At 45.1% G+C, this 27107-nt stretch overlaps 1 protein-coding gene across 1 annotated transcript in view; it reads right to left on the bottom strand.

The window, feature by feature from the left end:
* Positions 1-2809: 2809 nt before the first annotated feature.
* The window catches only part of CACNG2 (calcium voltage-gated channel auxiliary subunit gamma 2), a 53333-nt gene continuing 29035 nt past the window's right edge, over positions 2810-27107 (bottom strand). Inside the window, exons 2-4 of the mRNA XM_085323629.1 lie at positions 8166-8249; positions 3924-4064; positions 2810-3345 (exon numbers count right to left, since the gene is read on the bottom strand). Coding sequence (XP_085179755.1) covers positions 2810-3345; positions 3924-4064; positions 8166-8249 — 761 coding nt within the window. The remainder of the gene's footprint in view (positions 3346-3923; positions 4065-8165; positions 8250-27107) is intronic.

Below are 27107 nucleotides of genomic sequence, written 5' to 3'. Positions count from 1 at the left end.
GTGAATGCTCACGAGCTCCACGAGACATTGAATTCTCGAGAGTAGCTTTGGATTTAAACCAAAATACCGTGCTCTGTCTATGCTGGAGTTTGGGAAACCAATTTTAACTCATTCCTGGGGACTGGGGGATTTTCTTTTGAATCTTTGATTTTTTTTTTTTTTTTTTTTTTTTTTTTTGTAAGGATTGTGGACTATAGAGGGTGGGTTCGCAGGAAGGCAGGGAATGAGATATCAGCAGGGACTCTGGACACCCAGTGCACACTGAGCCAGACCTCTTGGACACCCCATCTCATCTTTCTCTACGGTGCCATGCCAGCGCTCACCTCAGTGCCTGTCTAGAGCCCAGGGAACCCTTTCAGCCCTTCAGATCTCCCACGTCTTCTCCCCAGCCCTGCTCTGGAGGGAAACCCACTTGCCTGTGCCTGAGGGGGAAAGCAGGTTAGAGCAGCAATATTTGAGGGCAGGGAGGGTCAGGATGCTTTTAAGGAACAGAGTGGGAACTCCAATGGGACCCGAACTGTGAGACTCTGGGGCTCATAAAACTGGAGCAGCCGGAACTGGAATGGAAAAAAGTCAAAAAAGTGGGTCTGAGCTGCTGAACGGCTTGGTGGCCTCATCCTGCAGACCCTCAGCCTCCCACCTGCCTGGGTGCGTGGCTGACAACGAGGCGCTGCTGAGAGCTACCGGGGGGGCCTGTCCGTGCCCTGTGCCAGCTGGCAGCTCACTGGGTGTCGCAGAGGCACGCTGATACCCCTCTCCCCTGCCTTCACCGTTCACTCCCCACTCCCCTCTCCACATCCCCATAGCAGCATTCAACACAGAGCTGAATTAACAGTGCTTTCTGGGACCCCTGGGGCCTCATTCCCCTGGGCAAGGTGATGGCGCTGGGTGCCAGGCTGGCACTGGAGGGAGGGGGYTCACGGCAAGGTGTCGGGGCAGGTTCGCGGCTGGGGGCCCCCATGGCAGGGGCCTGACTTCCCTCTTGCTGCTGTATATCAGGCCGTAAGGGGATTAAACCCACAGCAGGAGAGACTCAGGCGGGGATGAGGAGGCAATGGAGCGGGTGCAGAGGAGCCCGGCGGCTTCGTGCCTCTCCTGGGCACGGCCCCAGGCCGAGGGGGCGCGAAGGGCCAGCGACGGAGGCAGAGCTGGGGGCTCGCTGCGGTTATTCGGGACCGGGGCCGGGAAGGTAAATACACGCAAAGGCAAAGCAGCAGGTGGCCGGCTCCCGTGTGGGTCTGCGTCAGCACAGGCTGCGTGTACCTGCTGGGGGGACAGGATGGATTTCAGGGGGTGGCCGGTGAGCCCTTGCCGTGCCCCCCTCCGTAGCTGCAGCCCGACCGGTGAGACCTGACCGAACCGGGCAGATCTGAGGCAGCCCAAGGAGCGCCCCGAAGGGCCGGGGCCAGCCGGGGTGTAGCTGCCCCGGGGAGCATCCAGAGCATTCACAGGAGAGTGTGTGTGTGCGTGTGTGCACGCGTGTGTGTGCGTGTGTATGTGCATGCGTGTGTGTGAGTGCCAGTCTCCTCACYGGCAGACTGCCCTTGGTTTTGGTCTCCTGTTCCCACTGTAGCAGCTTCTTCCTCTTTTCAGGAAGAGATGTTTGCCTAGCCCGAAGCCCCTGGGGCCGAGGGGAGCGTTTCCCCTCCTCCCAAGCAGATGATCTCTGGTCTCTTAGTCCTTTTTTGTTTTTGCTGAATGGATTCAAGTCCTGATTTCTCTTTACAAGCCCCCTCCCTCCCCTCCCTTTGTGGATCTGTATGCACCTCCCTCCCACCCCATTTCCCACYTTTTTTTTTCACAGTTTATAGCTGGAGAAAACAAAAATGAAAAGAAAAAAATACTGTCTGTTTTTCTTGCAAGTAAATCCACTTATTATATTTACATTTATTTATAGTTGTTGTTTTATTAAAAAAATGCCACTTTTTAAATAAATCTTTTTTTGTCTTTTTTTTTTTAATTTGTTTGTTTGCTTTTTGCATTGTCACTGTTAACCCCAGGATCTCCAGGGTATGGGAAGTCTGVCTGGGTCACCAGGAATCCCCTGGGAACAGTGTGGACCAGTGACTCAGCATCAGCTCCTGAGCTCTCTAAGGACAGGAGTCACTGTTAACCCCCAAGGACTCACAAGGGACAAGTGAATTCCCACAGATCCCAGGATGTGGGATAACTGAGCAGGTCATGAATAACCCTGGCACCAAGATCCCTTTTAACCCTCGGGCTACCCAAGGGCACAGAAGTCACTGGTAATCAAACCCCCATCCCCTGTCCCCCAAGGAGCCTGTGAGTCTATGTTGGGTTATAAGTAAGCGGGAAACAAACCATAAAATTAAAGAATAAAACCCCCCAAAATCCAAAGAGCTGCCTCCTCCTCCTCCCACTTGACTTATTGTTTGTTATTTCTTGGTTCCCTTTTATTTTTTTTAATCTGTTTTTATTAAATGTTAAAATAATGGTACATGGGAAATCATGCATTTTCTTTTAAATTTATTTTCTATTTTTTAAATCTCTCTCAGTTTTAAAGTTTTTCTTTTTTTTCTTTTTTCTTTTTCTTTTTTTTTAAGATTTTTTCATTGTTGTTTCTTGCCTTGCATTTCCTTTGTTTGTTTGTTTTTGTTTGCTTGTTTGTTTGCTTGTTTGTTTGTTGGTTGTTTTATTTTTTTGCGTTTGGAAGGTTTCCCCCCCCAGGGGTGCTTTCACCTCCTCCTTCCCACCTCTGCTGCCCCCTGCCCTCCTCTGCCCTTCCCACCCCTGCCCTCCCTCCCTCCTCCTGCCTGCTCTTCCCCATTTTCAGCTCCTGGTGAAGGCTTCATACCGGGGTGGTCCGACGGTTGGCTGTGTTCGTGTGGATAGAGTCCTTGTTCTCTTTCTGGATACAGTTGTGAACCTGGAGGAAACTGTTATCCCTGTCGGAGTTGTAGGTAGCAGTGGGAGTGGTGGTAGCCTTCAGCGGGTCCCTGGTCAGAGTGTACATCGAGATCTCTGTTGATGGGAGGGTGTTGAACCCTTTGATCCCGACGGGAGAGGCATCCCTGGAGTGTGAAGGCTCAGTAGAACGGGAGCTAGAGCGGCTGCGTCTCTGATAGCGGTACCGGTAGCTGGGGATGCGGGTGATGGCAGAGGACTGGAGGTAGTCCGTGGCACGAGCATTGGCACGCAGCTGTTTGTGCCGGTCTATGAACATGTGGACGGCCAGCACTCCCACCATCTCAGCTATAATGAAAGACAGGGCCCCGAAATAGAAGGACCAGCCATAGGAGTAACTGTTCTTCTTGGAGTCACTCTTCGAGGGGTCTCCAGCGTTGGCTGATATGTATACGATGATGCCAATTATATTACTCAGACCTGCGAGCCGTGTGGCGGGAGAGAGAGAGGAAACTCTCAGGAGGAGGAAGCACCGTGGCAGTTCTGAGGTTAAGCCCCTGCTCCCTCTGCATGTGGGAATAACCTCAGGAGGGGGTAACAAGAGGACTGCCAGCTCACCACCTACATGGTTGGCTTTCCTACAGCTCTCCTTGGGCACCCCAGGCAAGCACCTCCTCCCATGGCCACTGTGTCGCTGGACCTCGCTCCCACGCTGAACCCTCAAAGTCACCTGCCACAGGAAACCCTCTCCCTGCAGTGGTGCAGGAGGAGGTTCAGGCTGTGCTCTGCTCCCCCCAGCTGTCTGTCTCCAACCAGAAAGAAAGCCCCTTCGTGCAGGCASTGCTGCCTGCCTCTGCCAGGAGAGCAGGCAGGCTGGCACTGGGTTCCCTATCCCACAGAGGCTTCCTCATCAGGATTGCTTTCAACTAGAATAAGGCTCATCAAAGCTGGAAAAAAACCCATCTATTGTGCCTATGCAAACATGCCACTATAGGGCAGCTTGCCACCTGCCCCGGTTCAACMTCTCCTGCATCTGTGGACCCCATTTATCCCTTTACCTGCGGACACAAAGAAGATGCCGGCACTAAGGATGATGTTGTGTCGGGTTTTGTAGAACTCGCTGGCTGCAATGCAGAGTCCACCCATGAAAAGCAGAATCACGCTCAGGATCGGAAAAATACTAGAGGCTCTAACAGCCCCTGTGAAGGAGAGAGGGAGGGGTAGAAATAACAGCACATATGTGAGAGAGAGGAAATGGGGACGTGGCAACAGCACCAGTGTGAGGGAGCATGGCAGGGGAGGGAAGGGAGACGGCCGGGAAACAATAGCATGTTTTGTGGGTGGTGGAGAAGGAGAGAGACGGAGAGAAATGTGGAGGGAAAGAGAATAATTCAAGGAAGAATAAAGAGACAGAGGGGGGCAGAGAGAAAGAGAGATAAACAAAGAGTGTTAGAAGAAGAGCAGTCACAAGCAGCTCTCCCACAGGTTAGATAGGTGCTGAAACTATCACGAAGCTGGTGGCCTGGAATAGGGGAGATGGAGGGGGCCGAGGGGCCGGTGCAAGGCTTGGCTAAGCTTGTGCCCTCCCCTCACTATCAGTCTCTCTCACACTCTCTTTTTCTCTTACTTTTGGTGGGACTAGGCTGGATGAAGAGTCCAGGCACAATCTGGTCTCTCCTCCTCCAGTGCAATGCTGCTTGAGCCCAATCTTCAAAGAGCAGCAACCCAAATGATTCCTGCTGACTGCTCAATCTTGAGTCATCCTGAAAGGGCATTAGCCTCTCAAGGAGAGATTTTTAAGGCTGGAAAACAGCTCCTCATGCAGTGTACTGCTCAGCGACTGCCGTGAGAACTGAGAAGTAAAACTCCTAGCCCTGAGCTCCGAAAACACAGGGTTTATGCTAGTGATTAAATGACTAGGCTCCTTCCAGAGGACAGTGATCCTTTTGTATGTGCCAGCTCACACGCTTGCATCAGTGGATACTGGAAGAGCTCAGCCAGCAGAGGGCAATGGCATGGATGCACATATATGCTCATACATGCATGCAAAACATACACATAAGCTTTTGGGCGAACTCTCACATATTCAYGCAGTGAAAGGCAGTGATTGTGTATATGTGCAGACGCATGAACACATGCGCGTGCACACACACACTGCTCATATGCTGTTCAGCAGATACCAGCGGTCTGCATGAATTAGTGTTGCCAGTATTTGTATATTTTGCTAGGGCAGCCTTCCCTCTTCCATTCCCAGGAGAAAATAAGACATTAAAGTGTGAAATGAAGCCTTGCTTGATAAAGCAAGGTATCAGATGGACTGGTGCAATTTTGCTCTTGGAGCAAAGATTTGGAGAGGGATGAAAGCAAATCACTCATTTCCTACAAAAATAAGCCCTACTGAAGCAAATACAGGGCTTTTCCCTAAGTAAGCGGAGACTGTGCTTCATAGGCCCTGCTGGCACTGAAGTGCTAACAGGCACAAACAATTGGTGATTTAGGAGGGGCTGTAGCCCACTGCCTGTGCATGGGTAATGCAAAAGCAGGATGAAGCCTCTCTTACTTGCTTTTCAGTTCTGTCTGGCTGTGGTTCAGGGAACGGGATAGTGATAATAACTATCTTAATAGCTTCCGGAAAGCAAAGGAGGATTTGAGAAGAAACTGAATKGCAGTAAATAAGTATCAAGCAGATGTCTTCTCTTCAAAGGGTTTGTAGAGGGGTGCTCAGTCCCACAACTCCACCCTGATCACACTACTTTTGGTCAGGCMTTTATGCTAAAATTCACATCTGTTGGGAGAACATAAATTTGCAGGCTGATATGGGGAGCCAAAGGCGTTTTGTGAGGGATAAGGACGACAGCCTTGCTCAGCCCCTGTCTTCTGCCTCTCAGAAGGAACATGCAAACATGTTCCTGAGAAAGAGAGGGGCATTGCAAAATCTCATCTAGGCTTCTGAGGTCCAGAGCTTTTTATCTAAAGAAAAGGGAATTCACTATGGTGTTTGATGYTCCTTTTTATCATGTCTGCCTTCTAAATTCAGTGTCTCCTACCAAAGAAATACAATGATGGCTCTGCTTCCTCTTTGACACTAGACATTTGATTTCAAGAATTATAAGACCTTGTATGTGAAAGACTGGCAGAAATGAACTTGAAGCCCTTCTGGCTAGGCTACGGACACTGCTGCATCCTGTCATCTTGGTCCCCTGGCTCAGAGAATCACCTAAGCTGACAAGAATAAACAATTTTCTAACCACTCTTGCCAGTACCATCAGCCATCACCCACACAGAGTTCCCAGGAACTGCACTTTGACAAAAGTCTTGGGAAGAAGCTGTGCAGTAGARTCCTTCTCCAGTTAGGTGTAAGCCAGCAGAAGTCCTCCTTCCCTTGTGAGGGACCCAAGTAGTTCTTTATTACTGGACAATTTGCCATTAAACCTAGTTCTTTCTTAAAAGGGGTTCTATCTTGGAGACACTATCAGGTCCTAACATTGAGCCATATTTTATCTTCTGATCTTGTTCCCTCCGAGGGAGCAGATTCATAGTTCTTGACATGTTTTTCCTCCAAAAAATCCTTCTTTCTGAAGTTCAATTAATGCTAGTGGCTTCCACACTCCCAAACAATTGTACAAGAGCTGATTTGTCCCTAGAGGCAGCCTGTGCCAAAATGGATAAACACAAGTTTTCAGCTCTGCCATTCAAGGGACATATAAGGATTATGAGACCAGTTCTGCAGAAAGGCATTTAAAAGAAACAGTCTCCCTGGGGTTATTTAAGATAACAGTGGTTGAAGAACTGTTTGAGAAATCAAGAGGAAGTTGTGTAAAGTCTGCCTCTTTGCACATACAAATGAGCATCACAGAGTCTAAATTMTCTCTCTCATCTCTAATGCAGGGCTGGGCCTCCACATCTGGCTTTGAGCACATCCAGATAACAAGCAGCAATTCTGAAAGCCTCTGGGCCCTGGAGGCCCCTGATGGTTAACCTTGGGAGGTTAAAAGCGCTTATCTCAAACTCCTGAAGGGCAAAGAGCTCTTCTAATGATGTCAAAAGATATGTTTGTGGAGGAAGGAAAGAATAGCAATTTGGGAGCCTTTGAGAAGCAATTCCTGTTTAGTTGTGCTAAAGGAAGAACAAGGTCCTGCTTCTGTGGCAGGTGGAGATGCTTGCTTGTGATCAGTTAGGGCAACATGTAATATGGATCTGCCTTGCTGATAGACTACCTCCCCTGCCCCTGTGCACATGTAGTGTCTTCACCTGCATGTCTCAGGCTGAACTCTGATCTCAGATTAGGTTCCCTTATGGAAACACAGTAAGTTTGAGGTACAGTATATCTTCCAGGGGCCCTGCATAAGCGTTGGGTCTTTTCTCTAAATGGCTCAGATTGTCTTTTCTTCTACACCCCATTCCTACCACTCCAGATTCACAGCCTCTGTAGGCAAGTGTTGTCCAGGGAAAGATGACAGGATACAGAAGTAGGTACCCTTCAGACAGCCAATTTCTTAAATTCAGCTAATTTCTTAAATTTGATGCAACGATAGAGTATCCRTTAAGGAAGTACAAATTTCTTCTGCTGTAGACACACCCCTACCGCACCCCTACATGCAGATCCAGCTACCCCACTCCTGCACTTATTTGCTCAAAGCAGGCAACAGGACTGCTAAGCATTACCACTATMGGGGGGCTGGCCTGCTGCAGGAACAGGCTCACACCTTGAGCCTACCGTCTGAGGGTGGCAGTGTYGGAGGATGGTAGTCTGGGCCCAGAGGATAACTGCATTTGATACAGTGGTGTGTAGGAAAAAGRGTGGTCCTGCACCGAAGGCTCTGGCTGAAAAGCTGGAACAACGACCTGTGCCAGAGTAGGAGGAAGACCCTACAACCCACCTCATGTCCCCATGTGTCTTGTCCTTTAGAGAGGGGATTTTAGATAGTACCTTTGTCAATTTGAGAACTACACTCAGGAGCTTTCCAGCAGATTTGGGCTAAAAGACTCTAGATTTATATAACATTTAATTGCCATTCGTTAAAAATTTTATTTGTTGTCACTGTAAGTTTGAAACTTGTACTGTCGCGTGGACATCGTCTCAAAAAGGTAAGAATGGTGTCATTTGTTGGGGATAAAGAGGCTCTGAAACAGATGTTTGGAAACCCTGGAAGATCTCTTGCCAGCTCTCCCAGTGGCTGCCCTCTTTGGCCTGCTAAGCCTCAAGGGGCCCAGAATCTTAACTGTTGTCTTCAGAAAGCAAAAGGCACCAAACACTAGCACCTATCAGCAGTTGCAAGGAAAAGAACCTGCAGACTTACGGAGGAAATATTCTGCTGTATCGGCTTCATAATCTGCATCCTCAGGGAAGTGATCGATTTGCTTACACAGACCTTTAAAATTCCCTATGGAACAAGAGAAAAAAGAACAAATGAGAACACCAAAAACCAACCTGAGGAAACAACTGCCCTCTGCTTCATTCTTTATGCCCCCCCCTTCCTTTTTCCCAGGCAGCACACACTCACATACGGATGCGCATTAAATGTCCTGGTACTCTCCTCACATGCACGTGCATCTCCCTCTCCTTTGCACAGGAACATGGGAATCACCATCTGGACCCACCTAGTCCAGCGTCCCTTGTTCAACAGTGGACAGCACCAAAGGCTTCGGCTGGCAGATACAACTTCTGCAGCAGGCAGGTGATCACTGCCCACCCCTGAGGGAGGCTGGGATGAGAACAGTGATTAGAGACTGGGTTAAGCTACAAAGCATGAGGTTTAATATCCCTTCTGTTAACATCTGCTGGAATAACTTCGGATATTTGTGTATTTATAGAAACACCCACTCACCATTTGAATTTCACTCAGTGAGTTCCAACTGCTGTATACGGTGGGTTGATTATGTTTGTGTAGAGAAGTATTTGTTTTTCTCAGCTGTGAATTCACTACCTATTCATTTTACAGGTGAGATATATTCCATTGTTCTGTTTTTTCTGAGAGAAGTATAAAAGGTTCTAATCTACTTTCTCTGTACAACCGCTTGTTTTATACACCTTTATCAGGCCTCCTCTTGTGTCCTCTCAGATACTAAGTCTACACAAAGCTTGGCACAAGTGTATGGATACAGCTCTGCAGCAAAACACCCCTTTGCACTGTGGGAGCAAAATCATCCATCATGAGTGAGAGACATTTCTCTGGTAAATCTCTGTTTCATCAGGCTGGTTTACATATCTTCTGTCCATGTCTCTGCTTTAGTCTTGGGGCACCCTCTTTCACACACTGCATGACTAGCAAAGCTATCCCAGCAGGAAGTCAGAGAAATATTTCCAATCTCTTATCATCTTGGTTTTTTACCAGGCTCTTATTTCTGTTGTTCATATCTTTCTCTCCTTGCATTCAAGAATACTGCTCCAGAGGGGTAATCCATGGGCCTCATCCAGACATCATGGTCACAGATTGACTAATATCTTGAGGTATTACAGTTTTTATGCTGGTACAAGGGTGGCCATCTGGAAAGCAACTTCATTATATCTCCTGGAAAATCTCCAACCTTTTTCTCCCACTGTTCCTTACATTTCCCTCTTGACTCTTGCACTGGCAGGCTGTTAACACAGAATTGATGGGCATAAACTGTCTGGAAAGGAGGGATGCAAGGTCTTCATGATGTGTGTGGCTGGGCATGGTTATCCTGTGGGTCTCCTAACCAGAGTTCAGTCACCAAAGTAGCATTTGAGCAAGAAGCTAGGGAGAGGCTCTCTCTCTGAAGAACTGTGCCTTTTCCATAATAGGCCTACCCCCCCCCCATCAGTCCCAGGCTGACTGAGCCCTCAGCAGGGATATTTACAGCCTGAGTCTGGAGAGGCACAAGTGCTGTGGCAATGTGGAAATTAGGCTGCCACTCTGGGCGTGGACCCTAGTACTGGACTAGCCTGAGGAGCACGGTGTGGGGACAACATAGTCACCTCATTTGCAGCTATTGTCACCAGGAAGGGTTGGTTGTGAGGAACCCAGAGCTCCTCCAAAGCAACCTTTCCCAGGCTGATAATTCCAGACAGTATATCAGGTCCCTGAGTAATGTTTTGGAAGATTTATTCTGATGAATTCCAGTTATCTTCCAGATATCTGGGGACATCTTGAAGAAGAACTGAGCATAAACGTTTTCCCCTGAGTTTTTCTCGAGGCCAAACCTTGCTGGAGCTGGATTTGGGATGCTTTTGGAGGCAATGTGGAGCGGATGACTGTGGAACAAAGGTTACTGAGTTCCTCTGGATCAGCCTCCATGCTCTTCTCCTTCTGCATCCTGTCTGCTTACATTGAATATTTTGAGATACTTATCATCTTCAGCTAGTAGTTCAAAGAACTTCCATGAAGAGGCTAGACACAGCACAGGGGAGGGTGTGTGTGTACGTAAGAGCTAAGTAATAGGAGAAGGAAGTAGGAATAAAGCCTTTCTATGTGTTTCTGAAGTGTTATTCCCACCCTGAACCTGTGGGACAGGACAGGAAGTCATCAAACATCCTTCCCAATCCAGTTACCGTGTTCTAGAAGTGCCTGCTTCTCAGTCATGGCTGTTCTGGAAGGAAAGCTTCATAGCTGAGTAGATTCCCTTGCCCCACTCCCACCCTGCTACTTGCCAACTTCAATACCTGTGAGGAAGGCAGATATAACATGTAGGGGGTCCTTTCTCTTCCTTACCCTTGACTGCCTGGGGTTAGCTGCCCATGACAGACACCTATCTCATCACCTTGTTCTTTTGGCCATGGGTCACTGCTGTACAATCGTCCTCTCTACTGTTTTCTCAGGCTTTGGAAGAGCAACTTTCAGCTGACTGCAGGTGGAAAACTGTTTTCCTGTGCTGACCAATTGCAGCATTTACAGCCTTTGCCTTGGTATTAAACAGCCTGCCCATCACAGTCTGGTATCTCACTCTAGCACAAGCACATTGCCACCCTCTGAGGCATCTCAGCACTGCTGTCAGGAAAGCCTTAAGTCTCGGATTTCAGCTCCATGGTTATCAGATTCAAGTCATCCCACTGATGGCAGAGTGCTGAGTTCCTTCCAGCATATGCTGGGGAAACAGGCAGAGCCAGCATGTACCTCCTCAGCAAGGCATGCAGAGCACAACGAGAGCCCTCTGGATGGAATCAGGCAGCAAGGGAAGAGATGCTGTATTTAGCCATGTGGGAAAGGAATTGCTCTGTGCCGTGTTTTACCTGCTTTCTCTCTTCTCCCTCTTGCTCTGCCCCATTCCTTGCTGTATTCTAGCCTGATTAATCCCTATGAGAAGAATCAACGTGCTTGGAGAAAATGCTGTTTTGTGCAGGGTGTTGTATATTTTTTAATACAGACTTGTGTGGTATGGCTAGCTTGGGGTTCAGATGCTTAGACAAGGTGATGAAACAGTGCTAGGCAGCATGTGCTCTTTGAAAATCTGCTGCTGGTGTTTGTTTTCTAAAGGCCTCACTGATCAGGCTCAGCAAGGTCCTTGGCTGTCAGAGTATCTAGCCCTGGCTTGACTAAGTGCTACAGCTTTGAGGACCTGTTCTTCACTGCAGACTGACACACTGCACCACACTGATCCCTGTCCCTGATTCAACCCTGCTGGTGTTCATGAAGTGAGGTGGTCAGTGTTGGTTCCACTTTAGTCACTGCTTTGTCTGTGCTGAGTACAGGATGCCGTGACTGTGGACACTGACTGTTAACTTGTGCTAAGACTTTCCCTTCCAGTACCTCCTGGCTCATCTGGGTAATGGAGAAAGGATGAAGCATTTAGATCATTAACCTGCTAACTGGGAACATAAGAGAACAAGATTCAGTTTCTGCTCTGCCACAGGCATACTATTAAAATCACTTCTTATCTCTGTGCCTTAGAGTCCCACTCTRCAAAATGGCGTTAACAGCATGGCTCTGCCTTACGCAGTACGGGGATGTGTTAAAGAGGACGTGGTATCAATGCACTAATATCAGAGGCTGTACAAATGCACAGAATAGGTGAGTGATGGATGGCAATGGTGCAGAAAACAGCTCAGTGTGGAGAAGGCCTAGATGTCACTTCTTGCTCCAAGGTCATTCGGCAATCCTCTCATGGACATCTGTGGCCTGCTGAGATGGTTCAACAGCTTCCCTGGCACCTGTGCTGGTGGAAGTGCCTCAGCCACACATTRGGAGGGGGATGGAACAGCTCAGCAGCATTTACAAGGACAAATGAAACAGCCTTTTCTCATTCCACACGTGCAGTTTGCAGAGCCAGGGAGAGAAGAGACATGTGCCACACACTACAGCTAATACTCCTGAAAGCCTGATGAAGAGAAAATTGTTATTTGGAAGGACATGTAGGGCTTTCAGACCCCAGTAAAGGAGTAAGAGCAATGTCTCCTCTGTATATTCTTTTGCCCTTCCCATTCTTGACTTGAGCCATCTTATGCAGCAAACCCTAAAATGGGCAGGTGTTGAGTTCTCAAGCTTCTCAAGGGATCCCCTCCAGGAACCTTGAACCCTTCTAACTTCTCCCTCTTCTTCCAGATCCAGTGAAGTTCAGAAGCTCCCCTCACCCTCTTTCTCATGTTCATCCATCAGATCTTCCTTCTGTTTCTCAATCTCATTTATTGCAGCCACCTCACTCTCCCTGACAAGTCCTTGCACAGGATCCTTTACACAGTCTGCTTTTAGACATGCACACTGCAAAGCAAATGTCTGGCTTGACACAGACAGAAAGGCTGGAGATCTCCATGAGAAATACTCCTAGCCTCTGTTTTGCATTATCCCTCTTCCTTCTTGCCCCTTGCTTAGCCTTCTAACATCGGCAGTCACAGAGCAGCCTCCACCCCCCAAGGTATTCTTGTGAATCTCTAAATGGGATCCCCAATGTTTGCTTGTTGCCTGCCAAAGCTTTGGAAAATACCACCCAGAGCATCTAGGACTGGCAAAGCAGGCATACCACAATGCCTGGGCCAGGACAGAAGTTGCCCAGCTGGGACATTAAGAGCAAAGATAGCACATTAGGCTGTAACCTACCACACTGCCAAGAGGGTCTCAATGTCTAAGATGAATGAAAATCAATATTAACTGAGTATTCAGCCCAGAAAGAGTCCTCCTCCARTGTGGCCAGGTCATCATTTAGGTACATACTGTCTATCCAGGACAGCTGGCAGCAGTCAGCTCTGCTGCAGTGAGAGTCAGACTGAGTTACCCCTGAAGAGAATCTGGCTCAGTATTGTTGGTGATAGGGTTTATTTTTGTATTGCTTTGTGCAGCCCTGTCTTTTTTAGAAGTCTTGCTTGCCTGCAGAGTGCAATCTATCAGATAATAGTAAGTTCCAAAGAATAAAAAGCTACTCCTTTCCTGCAGAGTAGGAACACTTTCAAATGGGCAGGACTATACATCTGAAAACAGGGAGCCAGAGGTAGAGGAAGAGGTGTCCAAAAGGAAAGAAGCAGACAAATAGGGAAGAGAACAGAAAGACCTGTTTTCCCAGGATGATTTGTGATATTTCCATTTGCAGAATAAAGCAATCCACTAAGAGCTCTCCTTTAGTCTCACTCTCTAATTTAGCAAAGGTTTTGGCATGATCATTTCTAGAAAAATAAATGAAAGTGGCTAGATATAGCTGTTGTCTCTAAAAGCTCAGAAGGAAAGTCTGATGCTAGCCAAGGATTCTGCCACACATTTCCTACATGATTTGAGGCAAGTCACTTAAGCACCTCTTCTTCTACTGAAAATGAATGTAGTGGTATTTCCCTGCCTCAAGAAAATAAAGAATCACAAAATAGTGGAGGTTGTCAGGAACCTCTGGAGATCATTTTGTTCAACTCCTTTGCTCAAGCGGGATCAGCTAGAGCAGGTTGCCCAGGACCGTGCAGAGTTGGGTTTTGAATATCTCTAAGAATGGAGACTCCACAACTTAACTGGGCACCTGTTTCAGTGTTCAAACAGTCTCATGGTAGAAAAGTTTTCTCTTATGTACAGACAGGATTTCTTATGCTTAAATTTGTGCCATCACTATTAATATTAATTATCTCCCAAACTCGTGCTTGTGATTCCTGCATTAGTAGTAATCCTGGCTGGAGGTGAAACTGTGAGAAGTGAAGTGTGAATGGTGGATAAATTGTGGTTTGACACAGACATGAACATTTCTTTCTGCTCCAGGTCCCTGTTTCTGAGCTGAGTCATTTGGTACCAGGTGATGAAGTAAGGCTCAGAGCCAGTGCCTAGGCTAGGAAGAAAAATTTCAGAGCTATACAGTAAACTGTGAGCACTTTATACTTATGCATGGTTTTCTAAATCAGGTGTGAAAGTTTGCCATCACTCTCAGAAAATGATACCAGTGATATGGAGTGTCTCTGGTTTTGAGTGTTCAACTTGAGATGACTTCAAGAGGAAGGAATGAAGCTTCATGAGCTGTCGGGGGAAGAACAGGGTCGTTCAAAATCATCTTGAATCAGCTCCACCCTTCCAAGAACAAAYACACTGGTGATTTGGGGGGGTTTGGTGCTGGCAAAGAATACAGCAGCAAGGAGCACAGGCAKTACTCACAGGCATCTGCTTTTATTCACCCATGTTGACATTCTCTAAAGAAAGGCTGGCTTTTCGAAAGTGCTCATTATTCCTCTRGGGGAATCTCTCCATAGATAGCACCGTATGAAAATTAGCACATCTTTTCACATGCCTCAGTACAGATTTAAAGGCCGAGGTTACAGGCTGTAGAGTTACACCTGTACTTGYTTTGGTGCATCAGCAGGTGCCATTCTAACAGCTCTGATCCAGCACAGTGGTAGAGGTTACTGTGGTATTGGCAGTACTTTATGACTCAAATGGGCAATTTTAAGACCAAAGTGTCCTCAGTGCTTCTTTTCAGGATCAGATGAGGTGACTCTGAAGGGAGGTGAGGTAGAAAGTGAAGTTCTTTGGGGCAGAGTCTTCAATGGTTAAGCTGGGGCAATAGCATAGATCCCATAGGAACAAAGGACCGTCATGAATCTCATCACTTTCCAATCCAAATGTGATGCCCCTTCTTTGATATGGCCTTCTCCAACACATGCAGCAGGGCATATGTTAAAAAATAAATAAAACACTAGCAACACAACCAGTATGTTGCATATATAATTCTATCCCTCGGGAGAGGATAAAAGAACAAACCACATGTGACTGATATTAAGCCCCATCAGTTAATGTGCCACTGGAAATCATTCAAATATTGTGGTAAAGAATACAGTAAACAAGCTGATGCAAAATGGAAATGGTCTTATAGTTATTAAAGAATATTCCTCCCTTCCTACAAGGCAGAGCCATTATACTAGCTCTCCTCACCTTATTATTAATAAACATGTTTACTACAGCTGTCRTTAGGAATCAGATAATAAAGGGGTCTTCCTGCATAAAAATGGTACAAACACTGCCTTGTAGACCATCCCTGCCACAATGAGTATGAAGGAAAAGATATATCACAACACATTAGCAACGACAAAAACTACAGCAGTAAAATGCCCAAGAGTACCAATTTTGGGAGGGTGAATTCAGTCAGGAGGTGTTTAAATAAACAGAAAAAGAAATGCTGACATAGATGGACAGGGAAGAAAAGGATGAGAGTAGCTGGTATGGAGTAGTACTAAAGAGGAAACAATGAGGTGGAGGGGGGGAGACAGAGTGGCCACTGAGCAGCAGGCAGAGAAGTCCCATCCRAAACAATACCAGGTTCCTATTTTGTCTTTTTCAGCCTTTATTGCTTGATTGCTCTCTGCAGTCCTCCCTGACAGTCACTCAGTGAAGGAGAGGGGGCTAATGCTAGAAGATATCATATGCACCCCTGGAATCAGCTTGAGTTTGCCCCGTATAGCTTTGGAAATGCTGGAGTGAAGAATAGCCCCAGCCTTGTCCCACTTTACCCACACGGTTGCCCTGCAGCACTCTGCTTGCCTGGCTCTGCAGCTGCGGCTGCTAATGGGAATCGCGCTGCATTACAGCTGACCCTTTGCGTGCTGTCAGCCTTGAATTGCTTTGCATTTTTCCTTGGAGAAGGCAGTCTCCTTTCCTTCCTAGCCTGCTCTATAATGATGCTGTGTGCTGTTAAGTAGCCAATATACTCTGCCTAAGAACTGGCTATAGTTATTCTCTGTACGTAGGTGGAGTTGCAGTRGTAGCAAAACCTATTATTAAGTATATATGAAGATTTCCATTTATAAACACCCTCTTTTTACACGGTTATAACTTTCAAAAATATCCTCATTGTTGTTTGAAATTTCCCATGGTTTGTCATAGACAGAGAATGGGATTGGCTGGGAAAATTGGACAAAAGCTTTTGAATGCATTTTGGTGCAAAGACAAATCCAGTACATTTGAGCTTTACAARCTGAAACATTGTGGGTGGCTGGTTTTCAGGGACTGCTAGACATCTGTCCAAGTTACAAATTAAAAACCTCAACATAGCAATAATAAAAATCATTCAAAAAAAAAATCCTTTTTGCATATATCCAGTGTAAACATTTTCCCTTGGTGAACAATTGCCTTTATTTTCCAGACTTTACCAGAATCAAACCTGAGCTGAATTCCTTTTGAGATCTTAGTACTAAAACACCACAATGTACAAAACTACAAAAATATAGTCGGGTCATCTAAAGCTATCCATAATTTTGCTGCTCTTAATATTGTGTTTCTTGCATTTCCAAGCTGCACTGTGATTTTAGAACTGAAAATAGTTTTGCATACACATATATAACAAATACATGTTATGATTTCATAAATACAAATATATTTACACATATATACATAAATATACATATACATACACGTATACCTATATGTGCRTGTGTGTGTATATGTATGTATAAATTAAATAATTGTTTTTTCCCTACTGATATTTTACTGTCTGATACAATGGAAGTGTAAAGCATTGACTCTATCTCTGATTCCTCAGCAGAGAGGTCAGTAACTATTTCTACAGTTGTTGGATTGTCAGGTATAGGTAGGAAGAACATGAACTTTCAGGCATGCAGGCGCTGTTGCAGGCCTTTCAAGGTATATCAGTTGAGCTGGTAAAAGCTATTGGTTTTGCCTTGCAAGAAGAGGCAGAATTGACCTTTAAGCAAAYTGGGAACCAAAAAAGGCATTGAGAAGAGCGTTCATAGATAGCTGTACTCAGATGACGTAGCATGATGTTGGGTTTTAAACTCCAGGAGCACAACATAAGAGCTGGAGCTGCTTGGTTGGAGGATGGAATAATGAAGGCAGAAGATGATCAGGGCATGGTCTTGGCAAAATGGAAAGGGCAAATGAAAGAAATCAAGATATTACGGAGGGAAAAAAATCCTGGCAAATTGTAGTAAGAACATTTGTGTGTGTGGAAAATGAGTCAAATGTGCCACTACAACTGCGAGCCTAGTGACAGGAAGGGTGATGCAATTATCTGCAGTGAGAGAAAATGATGTGTATAAGGTGTGGGAGGAGAGGAACTGCTCCATAGCTACCACAGGCAATCCCAATCTGTGACTGTACATCCAGATGTCAAAGGGAGATACTAATGTAAGCCTGGAGGGAAAGGGGTGGATGAGATGAGGGGAGTATTTAAAATCTGTTGTTTTGTTTTGTTTTTTTTTTCTAGTCATGGTGACAATATTGTAACTAGGACAGGTTTTGCATATAGGGTTATAACATCAAACTCTCAGAAATGAGAGCATGTAAACAACATCCTCGTTCCATGAGGACATAGGGATTTTGCAATTTCAGACTTGAACTCAAGGGCCCAGAGAAAATCTTTGTGTCCTGAGTTTCCTCCTCACATATAACTATGTTGGTGATCTGTAAGTGTATATCAGAGGATAGAAGCAGGCTCACCTTGTACAGCAGGTAATAGTTTGGGTGGGTGGTGAAACTGTAACTCTAGGAGAGATTGGAAGTTACTGTGAACAGATGTGGATTTGCCAGGCAAGAAGAGAAGGAAAAACACCTTTCCTAACACTGTGAAATGTGAGTTACAGAGCCTGGGACTCAGCTRGTAGCTGTGCAATGCCTCCATTCAGATGTGGGCTAAGTCCCTGCCCCAGTAGGAACTTCGGCCTGACGTTTCCCAAGTTCCAAATCTTGAAACTCACAATTGTAATGCTGTGTTTGCCAAGCTATTTGAGTGCTATTTCCTTAGTCTTTTTTAAATTACAATGAAGGCGAAAAGATAAAAACCTTCATCTCCAGTCCCAAACTTCATTTGTCTCTGACGTATCCTACTGGTTCTGTAGGGAGAGGCTGTCCTCAGATAAACTAGTGTAAATCTAGCACGGGTCTGAACTGCTTCTTTGTTCAGAAATGACAGGCCAGAATCAAGAGAGGAATCAGACTCAGAACGAGTAATTAGCTAATAAAGTACATGGTGTGCTTTAGGGTCCTTCAGGATGCKAAGTGCTGTATAAAAGTTATTATTAGTTATTAATAATAAAAATACCTGAGAACCCCAGGGAAATAATGCAAAGAATAGAGCAAGTCAATGACAGAGGCAGCTTTCAATCCATCCTCCCTCTTCTTAGCCACTTAAGCTCTCCTTCTCCTTCCCCTCCCAGGCTCAGACAGATGGAGAGAAGGGAGAGACCTTGATAATGTGTGTTTAGCAATTTGGTGGCACAATCAGTAAGTCTTGTGTGCTCTCCAACACCRCATTGTTTACCTGCAGTAGAAATTGTCAAATTTGTAACAAAATTAGCAGCTAGTAACGGAAATATTTGGGAATAGCAGGTCACTGGAATTCCCATTTTGCTTTCTGTGGGAAAACTGAGCGCCTACCCCAGCGGTCCTTGAGCTCTTTCATCTTGTTGCCCTCACAGCCCTGGAGATAAAGACGAAACAGGTAGGCACCACTTGGTTTCTTTAACAATCTCTGCAGGAGGACTGGGGGACCAGCTGCAGCCGTGTAGATTAGGGTGAATAGCCTCACTGGCGATGCAAAAACTGATCTTGGTATTCCAACACAGAACATCTGAGCGTGAGGTTTATTTTAGGCAAGAAAATAGAACAAGAGAAGGGTTGAGTTTTCTATAGCACTTTTTATACCCCAGGGACCCCAAAGCCCTTCATGCAACACTGAGAAAGATCCCCCAGTGCGGTGACTCTGCAGACAAGCATGGCAGCCATTACATGCTCATTGATCTTTCGCACACATGCCCTCAGAGAGCAGAGGCAGTTTTACCCAGRCAGGGAATACTGGTTAGCCTTTATTCCATTCAAAAAGTGCACTGGGATTTTTGCTGTCCCTTCAGGCAGCACACCAGAAATGGCCAGGAGGGAACTTGGTTTAGGATTTCCATGGCAGAAAGCCCTGCTGACTGCAACACTGAGGATGAATGCAGCTCGTAGGATTGAGCTGTAAAGCGCGGGGCCCTACACTCGCACAGCATTTCTGCTCTGTGCCCTTTATGCCTTGAGATGGACCACCGACAAGCAAAAAAATGAAACCTGCAAGTAAAAGGTCAGGACTTTCTCTAATTTTGGAATTCCCTGTAGTAGCCACTGTGTCTTGTCCTGGGGTATTGGTGTTGCAGGAGAACCGGGGCCAGGGCAACTCCTGAGGCAGGCTAGGGCTACCTGGTGCTGTGCTGTGAAGGATGTTGTGATGAGGGGAACATGAGTGTGCTGAACCTCTTTAGGATAGTTCCTCTGGTAAATTCACCCCTGAGCTGGRCCTCTCTCGTGGAATGAGCCAAGACCTCTCAAATGCTCCTGCAGCAATGCAGGATAATAAACTCTAGGGAGCAAGTGAGGTAGAAGAGTGGAGGACAGAGCTGATGTATGGCAAAATTATTCTTACAACAATCAAGGAGATCATTGGTGTCCCCAGCATTCTCACATGTTAGGAGCTCCCTGCCTGAGCAGTGTCCCCATGGTAAGAATAGCCCCCATTGCAACTCCCTTCATAATCAAACAAAACACTATCCAAAGATGGTTTAATATTGTATTTCTTGCATTTCACAGCTGTGCCAGGATTCTGGAACTGAAGGATCACAGGTGTAGCATGTATAGGTCTCCACCCATTTTAGGTTGGTACTTTCCTGAGATTATTTCACTGTTACCACTGGCAGGCCAAATGTCCAGAGTAATGATTACAAAAGTCTGGGTCTACAAAAGCCCTAGGAAACTAGCGCCTTCTTTGCTAAAAGAGCTGAGATATAGATTTTGTTTTGTTACACACAAAACAAACATCATACTTATTTTTGGCTTGGGTCATGGGAGTTCAAAAAGTGTTGATAAACAATGTTTATATCCCACGGGGCCAAACAAGGTAGCTGGCCTGCCTGAATTTGATCAAACTGTGTTAGCACAGTTATGCTGCAAGTCTCGGTGTCCCTGATGCGCTGCTGCTGTTCTAGCTAGCTGCTTTACTTGTAATCTGCATCAAACATTGGATGTTAAAGTAGATATTGCACAGATTTAATGTTAGGTCCCTTTTTATGCAGCTGAATAAAAGCAAATGCCAAGCCTTGTGAGCAGTGTTAGCTTTTAGAGGCTGCTATTATAATATTAATAATTTTATTATTGTTATTTCTATTGAGTTGCAGGCATCCCAGTGCTTTATAAGCAAACACAGTGACTTGGCCTTCTTCTGAAGTGCTTATAACAGAAGTTAGACTTAAGCACAGCATTGGGTTTATTTAACAAGCAAATAGTGCCAGCAGGGTGTTTGGGAGAGGGAGGTTTATAGCAGTGCAAGATCATGAGGCATTTACAGTGGTGTGTTAACTTATGCTAGGTTTTAAAGAGAAAACCATGGAGGAGAACAGTATCTTAGACTTAGAGATGGTGCCTGCAAGAAAGGTGAGCAGAGGTCCATGAGGGAAGGCTGATTTAGAAAAGAGAATTTGGAGGGGAGACTGTGAAGGAGGAGTGTGAAATTACCTGTTGCACAGCTAGCAAAGGCATATGGGGGAGCCAGTACTGCATTTCAGTCATAAAAATCCCTTTGAAGCTTGATTGTAAAATATGCAACTGCACCAGTATTTTTTCATCCACTGAGACGCTAGTTTATTATGGAAGCATCTAGAGGTTTGAGCTACGTACTAGAGCTAATCTCTGAAGCATTTTCTGCCACTTGACACATAGCATTACTCTTGCGTCATGAGTAGGACACTGCTCATAATGGGATGAAATTTACTCACAATACTAGACTTGGGAATATTATTTCTAACAAGAACTGGCCCAGTTACCCTCAGTTTGAAACCTGAATGGCTTTTACAGGGCTTTGAATCATGTCTAAGCTGATTTCCCAGCCACCCTGTTTAGCTGAGATTGTTTTACCAGGAGACATGCCCATTGGAGCTTCTTATGCAACACTATTCCCTCCACATATCTCTGCAGAGGGTAAGATAGGTCTCAGATCTGAAATTTCCCTACTTCAAAGTCTGTAAACGAGAACTTGTCTGTTAAAGACAAAGTCTGTTAAAATCAAAACTTAAATCCTTCCAGGTGTGGTCAATTTTCCTTGAAAAAGGTATCAGCTCTCAACTTGAATCACTAATCTGAAATTCCATCCCTTTTTTCAATTTCTAATTTGCTGCTTTATTTAAAGCGTTCGATGAAGCAACAGAGTCCTGAAATGTTGTGCTATACCTTATATCTGACCTCATTATCTTATCATCTGGAGTCACCAGCCAGGAAATGTGCCAAGATCAAAGAACAGCAGCATTTCAGTATCGCTTTGTGTTTGTCTTTCTGTGAGTAAATCCTTTTTTTGCCCACACTTCAGCCACTGCCTAAAGCCTTTCTCTCAAACAGTTGGTCAGAGTTTTTCAATGAAAATTTCTCTGAGTGATTCAGAGACTCAACCTGATCTCCTAAATTCTAGGTGAATAAGGCAAATACTGACAATTTCAGTGTGTCTAACTCATCTTATAGTCTAAAACAAAAATCTTTAAATAAATCTTCATTCCATTCCAGTGTAGAACAGGAAGGTTTATAATTTCAGAGTTTTGTGGGACAAGAAAATAGTTCCCTATGTTCTTCTAGCCGTGTGTATTCGCCTATGTGTCTTCTTGTCAGCTGGCATGTACCTTTCCCACCTTACCTGGCATACATTCACAGCCTCTCTTTAAGGCCTGCTTAGGACAGCTGTGGCTGCTGAGGTACCAGTTGGCAAGATGCTCCTGAGAGACTAGTTTTCCATTCAACTCTACCTACTGTTGCTGCTTCTCAGCCTACCAGTCTGCTTCTTCAAAACTGACTCCCAGATATCTCTTGCACCAAGATCTGGCCTGCTCTCCGGATTAGCACAGTCTCAAGGGGCAGTGGCCTTTGGTTTTGCCAAGCCAAAATTAGAGTCATTTCAAATCCAAACATGAGATTCAGTCTGCCTCATCCCTCTGTGCACCAGCCTCTGGTCCAAACTGTGTTTCTTGGAGCTACTTGCAGTAAACTTTGAAATGAAGCTTGGCCAAGCTAGAAGGGAAACCATGCTGGTTTCCCCTCGCTTCTTTTGTGACCCGGGCAGTGTAAATTCCTTCTTCTGGGCTGGCCTCTGTTCCTGTGGAAGGCCTCCTCTTTTACTGTAGTGTGCTTCACAGTGCACTGTGGAGTAGAAGCAGTTAATACATCAGAACAAGAACTTCGCCTAACCAGCAGGATTCTGTAACAACCCCAGCACTTGGAGATTCCCCTGCAGGGGGGAAAAGAGAGAGCATTTCTTGACTAGCTGGAAGCCCTGTGTACAGAAAACCTGTGGAGACTGGCAGAGAAAGCGAGTGAGCTGGGACTGGATATGTTCCAAGCGTCAAAACAAAACTGAACCTCTCAGTGGAGGATGCTAAATTTTGACAACGGGAAAGAAACAGATAGACAAAGGGTGAGTGGGAGGGGAAAGCCTTTCCCTGCTAATGCTGTCTTCTCATAGCATTAAGCGTTATTATGCATTTCCACATGCCATCGTGTGTATATGGCATTTTACTGGCAGCTAAAAAGGCAGAATTTYGCCTCCAGGTTTTCACAATATAAAGACCACTTTGGGGCACTAGCAAGTGAAGGTGCTTAGCTCTTTACAAGAGAGTCTCAGCAGCTTGCATAGACAGGCCCTCAGGCAGCAAATACAAGGCCTAGATCCTGCTTCTGCTAAGATCTGTGGGAAAACATGGGAACAAGACTAGATCTGAGAGATACAGGCTGGTAAAGGGAAAGGAAGTGCCTGAGAAAGGTCACAAGCTGAACTATTGCATGTTCACATCTTGTTTGCTCCTGGCTTTATCTGGGCATCTCTGAATCATTCCTCATTCTAAAGCTGTAATATAGCAAACAAAATTAACAGTCAGAAGGGGCAAAGCTTGCCAAGAGCACAGGAGAAGTGGAAGTCATTAACACAGGAAGACTAGCTGCAGTGAATGAATCCTGAGGGTGGGCCTGAGAGAGGTGAATAAGGTTGTGCGGTGAACAGGAGAGACAGGGAAGCAGGACAGAAGCAAAGTCACTGCTTCAGTGAGATGGAGGGAGGCTGGGGAGGGGAAGATGTGCTGAGTTAGCACAGTATAGGATGGGAGAGGAAGGAGGGAACAGGCTCTGACAGAGCCACGTGAGGCCTTGAAGATKAAATGAGGAATTGAACTTTGATGTAGAAGGAGACTGGAAATCAGCACGTGTATTCGAGAAGAGAGAATGACACAAGTGGAACAGCAGATAAGGAAAAGATAATGTAGCTGTTGCATGTTGGATGTGTTAGTTTGAGTATTAAGTCTATCCTATAGTCCTGTTYGGCTGCCTCATCTCTAAGAACTGCGTGGGTTTGCATTTTTCTATCTGGTCTAAATAGCTCAGTAAAGCGTTGACTCTGTATTGCTCTTGCTTAATAAAACAGCCACACATCAAGAGTGGTAGTCCGAAAGAGAAGAGAGTCRTAGCAATAGGCTGTTTGTGAGCTGTGGAATGGGGGACGTTAAAGCAGTGTAAYAGCATTACACTGAGTGGCTGAGCATCTCATATGCTGGCCCACAAGTTGTAGGGCACAGATCCCTTCCGCAGAGCAGGAAGAGGTGGGATCGCCTCCAACCTCAGGACCTCCCTAAAAGGCAACTAATGGGATGTTCTCAGCAGTAGAACATTCCTACACTCTGTGGGTTCCCAAGGAGATCAATAGCACTGTCTTTGTTTTTTATTGAAGTTTCACTCAGTCATGTCCTATGAAGGGAGATTCCTGCATTACAGAACTGCCAGCACAAGCAAGAAGCCTTCCTGTTACTGTGGCTCCCTTCCCAGGGGAAGCCCCATCTCCCATATTCTGCCCAGATTAGCAGCTGAGACAGAAGGAGCAGAAATTGCACAACAGTCCCTGAATGGAAGTCCATTTCCCCCAAACACACGGAAAAGAAATGCTAAAGGAAAGGCACCATGSAAGGATGAAGCAAAGGAGCGTTCATCTTTATGTGGCACCCAGGAGGGTGTGCCTAACCTAGGTATCAGTTTTATTTCTAAGCTCAGTTAGCTCATTGTGAGAGCAAGAACAGCATTTGAGCTATTCGACTATGAAATCAGAYGGTTTCAAATTCAGAAATTCTGAACAGGTCTTGTGTCCCTTTTCATTTTTTTAAACAGCTCAATTCACCTTTTACTCCTGGTGCAATTTTCTGCATATGAATCTCTCCTTTAGGACTCTGTCCTAAAGAGCCCAGTTTTCCATCCATACCCGGTGCCACCTTTTTGATTTGCACTACCTCCCACATCTCAGGATTGCACTAAATTTTGTTTCCCTTCAAACATTCTTCCCATGCACTTTTAAGTGCTCATTTGCAGTTTGACCGGCTTCTTCCTTTCTTCCCTCAGTGCATTACAGAAATACCTGCAGTGCTATCTTGTTTCTCCACTTTCATCAAACACTGACTGCGTTAAAAAAAAAATCATCATTTGTGATCTTCTTCAGAACACTTAGACCAATCTCTGATTTTCAATCATTTGGGTCATACCTTCAGAAACAACAGCACAAATTCTTCCTCCAAGTCCAGCAGAAGATTTAGGACAGCTTAGTATGGATAATTCTGTTTCTATTCCTCCCTCATTTCTAAAGCTTCTATTAGTTCTTTCTCCCTGTTTCTGTGGCACTGATATTCTTCCCAGTTCCTATATTSTTCTCACCTCCCAGCCCTTTTCCAGACAAGTACAAGATACTTCTTTCCAATTTCAATCACAGTTTGTCCTGATTTATCTTGTCTAGACCTAACACCTCCCTTTCCTGATCCTTTTTCATGCATCTCCTCCTACTCTCTTTGTGGGCCTGGAAACATCAGACATAACTCAGTTGCTCAAGAAAACAACTACTTCTCTTGACCCTGGTACCTCTCATCATTTAGGTCTGTCTCCTTACTCCTGCTTTTTACTTTACTCCTGTTTCCAGTAATTCCTTAGCTTGTGGTACTCTCCTCAGCTCTTTGAAAATAAGCCATTATCTTCTCTCTCCTTAGGCTCCTCCACTGACACTGGTATTCTACTTAACAAGCACCCAGAGTCTTCTTATTCTTCATGGAGTGTTTAAGAAAGTCACTCCCTCTTATCTCTCCTACATGACTATGCCTGTCCATTTTCACTGTATGTTCATGTGGACTGTATTGCAGAAATCTGATGATCTTTCTTCTGCTAATGACGCCTGGCCCTATTTTTACCTTGTGGCAGCTTTGTGAAAAGTTGGCCCGCTCTGTCCGTCTCGGGGTATTCATAGTGATGAAGGTACTCTGGTTTCCTAGCAACTACTCAACTTTCAAGCAGTTCTTAGGACAGGGATGCCTTCTGTGAGYTGGGATCCCTTCCCAGGGATGAAGGATCCTTTAAATATTTCTCTAATAAAAATGATAATCCTACTTAACATTCATACTGCTTTTCATCCATAGAGCTCAAAGCATTTTGCAAAATCAGTAAGCATCATTTTCTTCATTGTAGAGATGGAAAAGCTGAGTCACAGAGAGATATTAGGGCCAATATTCTCATGAGTTCATTCATTTGATGYGTCTTCATTTCTGGGAACCCAGTCTGAAATAACTTATCCTAATTGATTTGCTGAAGGACTTGAAAAGGAGCCATAGGTCTTCAGCACCTTTGTGCAATACGGAATATAACAGTAGATGCAAACTATCTCAGATGAAGCACTCAGAAATGAACACCTCTGAAAATGTGGTTGTATACCACCTAATCAAGACCACTCAGAGCTCACTGTTACTTTTGGCATCAGAGCCAGAGTCCTCTTATGCTCCATTCACTCAGATATTGCTGATTCAAGGTCTTCCTTCTGCCTTAAGTGGTGGGGATGTGGGGACAGTTCAAAATGTTAGGATACTTTAGAGGTTCCAAAATAATTCTCCAGTTTGCACTGTGATGTATCCTGACCTCCTCAGCTGTGTTTTTTCTCTGAGGAAGAGAGAAAACAGCCCTGTCCTAGAAAAGCTAATGGTCCTAGTGGCTGCTCTCACTCTTGAAATGGTGGAAACATTGGTTCAAAATTCTTGTTCTCACCCAGCAAAGACTTCATCCTGGGTTTTCTGGATGAGTGAATTAATTATTTGTTTCTTCTGATTGCCTCTTCTCTTCCCCTCATTTTCCCTCTTCTGAGACTAGTGATCTTGTCTCAGATCTAAGCAACCTTTCTTGATAAGACTAGAAAGTATGTTCCTGCAAAGAGTGTCAGATTCAACAAACTGACATTCACAGATGAAAAATGTATTTCAGTAGAAAATTCTTGTGAGGTTTACCACCACTTTTATGTCAATAATATTGAAATACAAATAACTTTTATAACTTCATTGGCCCTCCCCTGTTTACCTGCAGTCTCTCTTACCTAAGAAAGCTTTTGGACTTGTATCAACTTTTCTTAGTTAACACCTTCACAGACAGAATTGTTCCTCTTAATCTAAAATGCCTCAAATAAATCCATATTTCTTTTCTATTGTCCTTTGAGATTTCCTCTGCATGTGTTGGGCATAACCTGGTCATTGTCCTGGATTCTTAATTCTTCTTCTCTAGCAATATATTTCACATCTGCTCATCTATCAGTCTTTATATCTGCAGTATGATCTGGCTTTTGCAACTTTCTTGCCTCGTGCTTTTCCAAATTTTTTTAGAACAAAACATAATCAGTATTATATCTTTGCCTCCTTGTCTTGAATTCTTGGTTTTCCATTCTTTTCTAAGCAAATTTTAACATTCCTCTCTTTTGTTTTCAGGATTGATTTAGTCCAGCCTGTCCTATTACTCATTATGGTGTCACTAGTACTAGCTTCCTGAGTGTTTCAGAGCTTCTTCCAAAATGGCTTCTTTGGCCTGGACTAGCACTTC

This window comes from Rhea americana, unplaced genomic scaffold (genome assembly GCF_003343005.1).
Source record: "Rhea americana isolate MKP2758 unplaced genomic scaffold, rheAme1 scaffold_85, whole genome shotgun sequence".
NCBI classification, from domain to species: domain Eukaryota; kingdom Metazoa; phylum Chordata; class Aves; order Rheiformes; family Rheidae; genus Rhea; species Rhea americana.
Note: the sequence above shows the minus strand (reverse complement) of the source record. Positions and strands in the feature narration are given on the sequence as shown.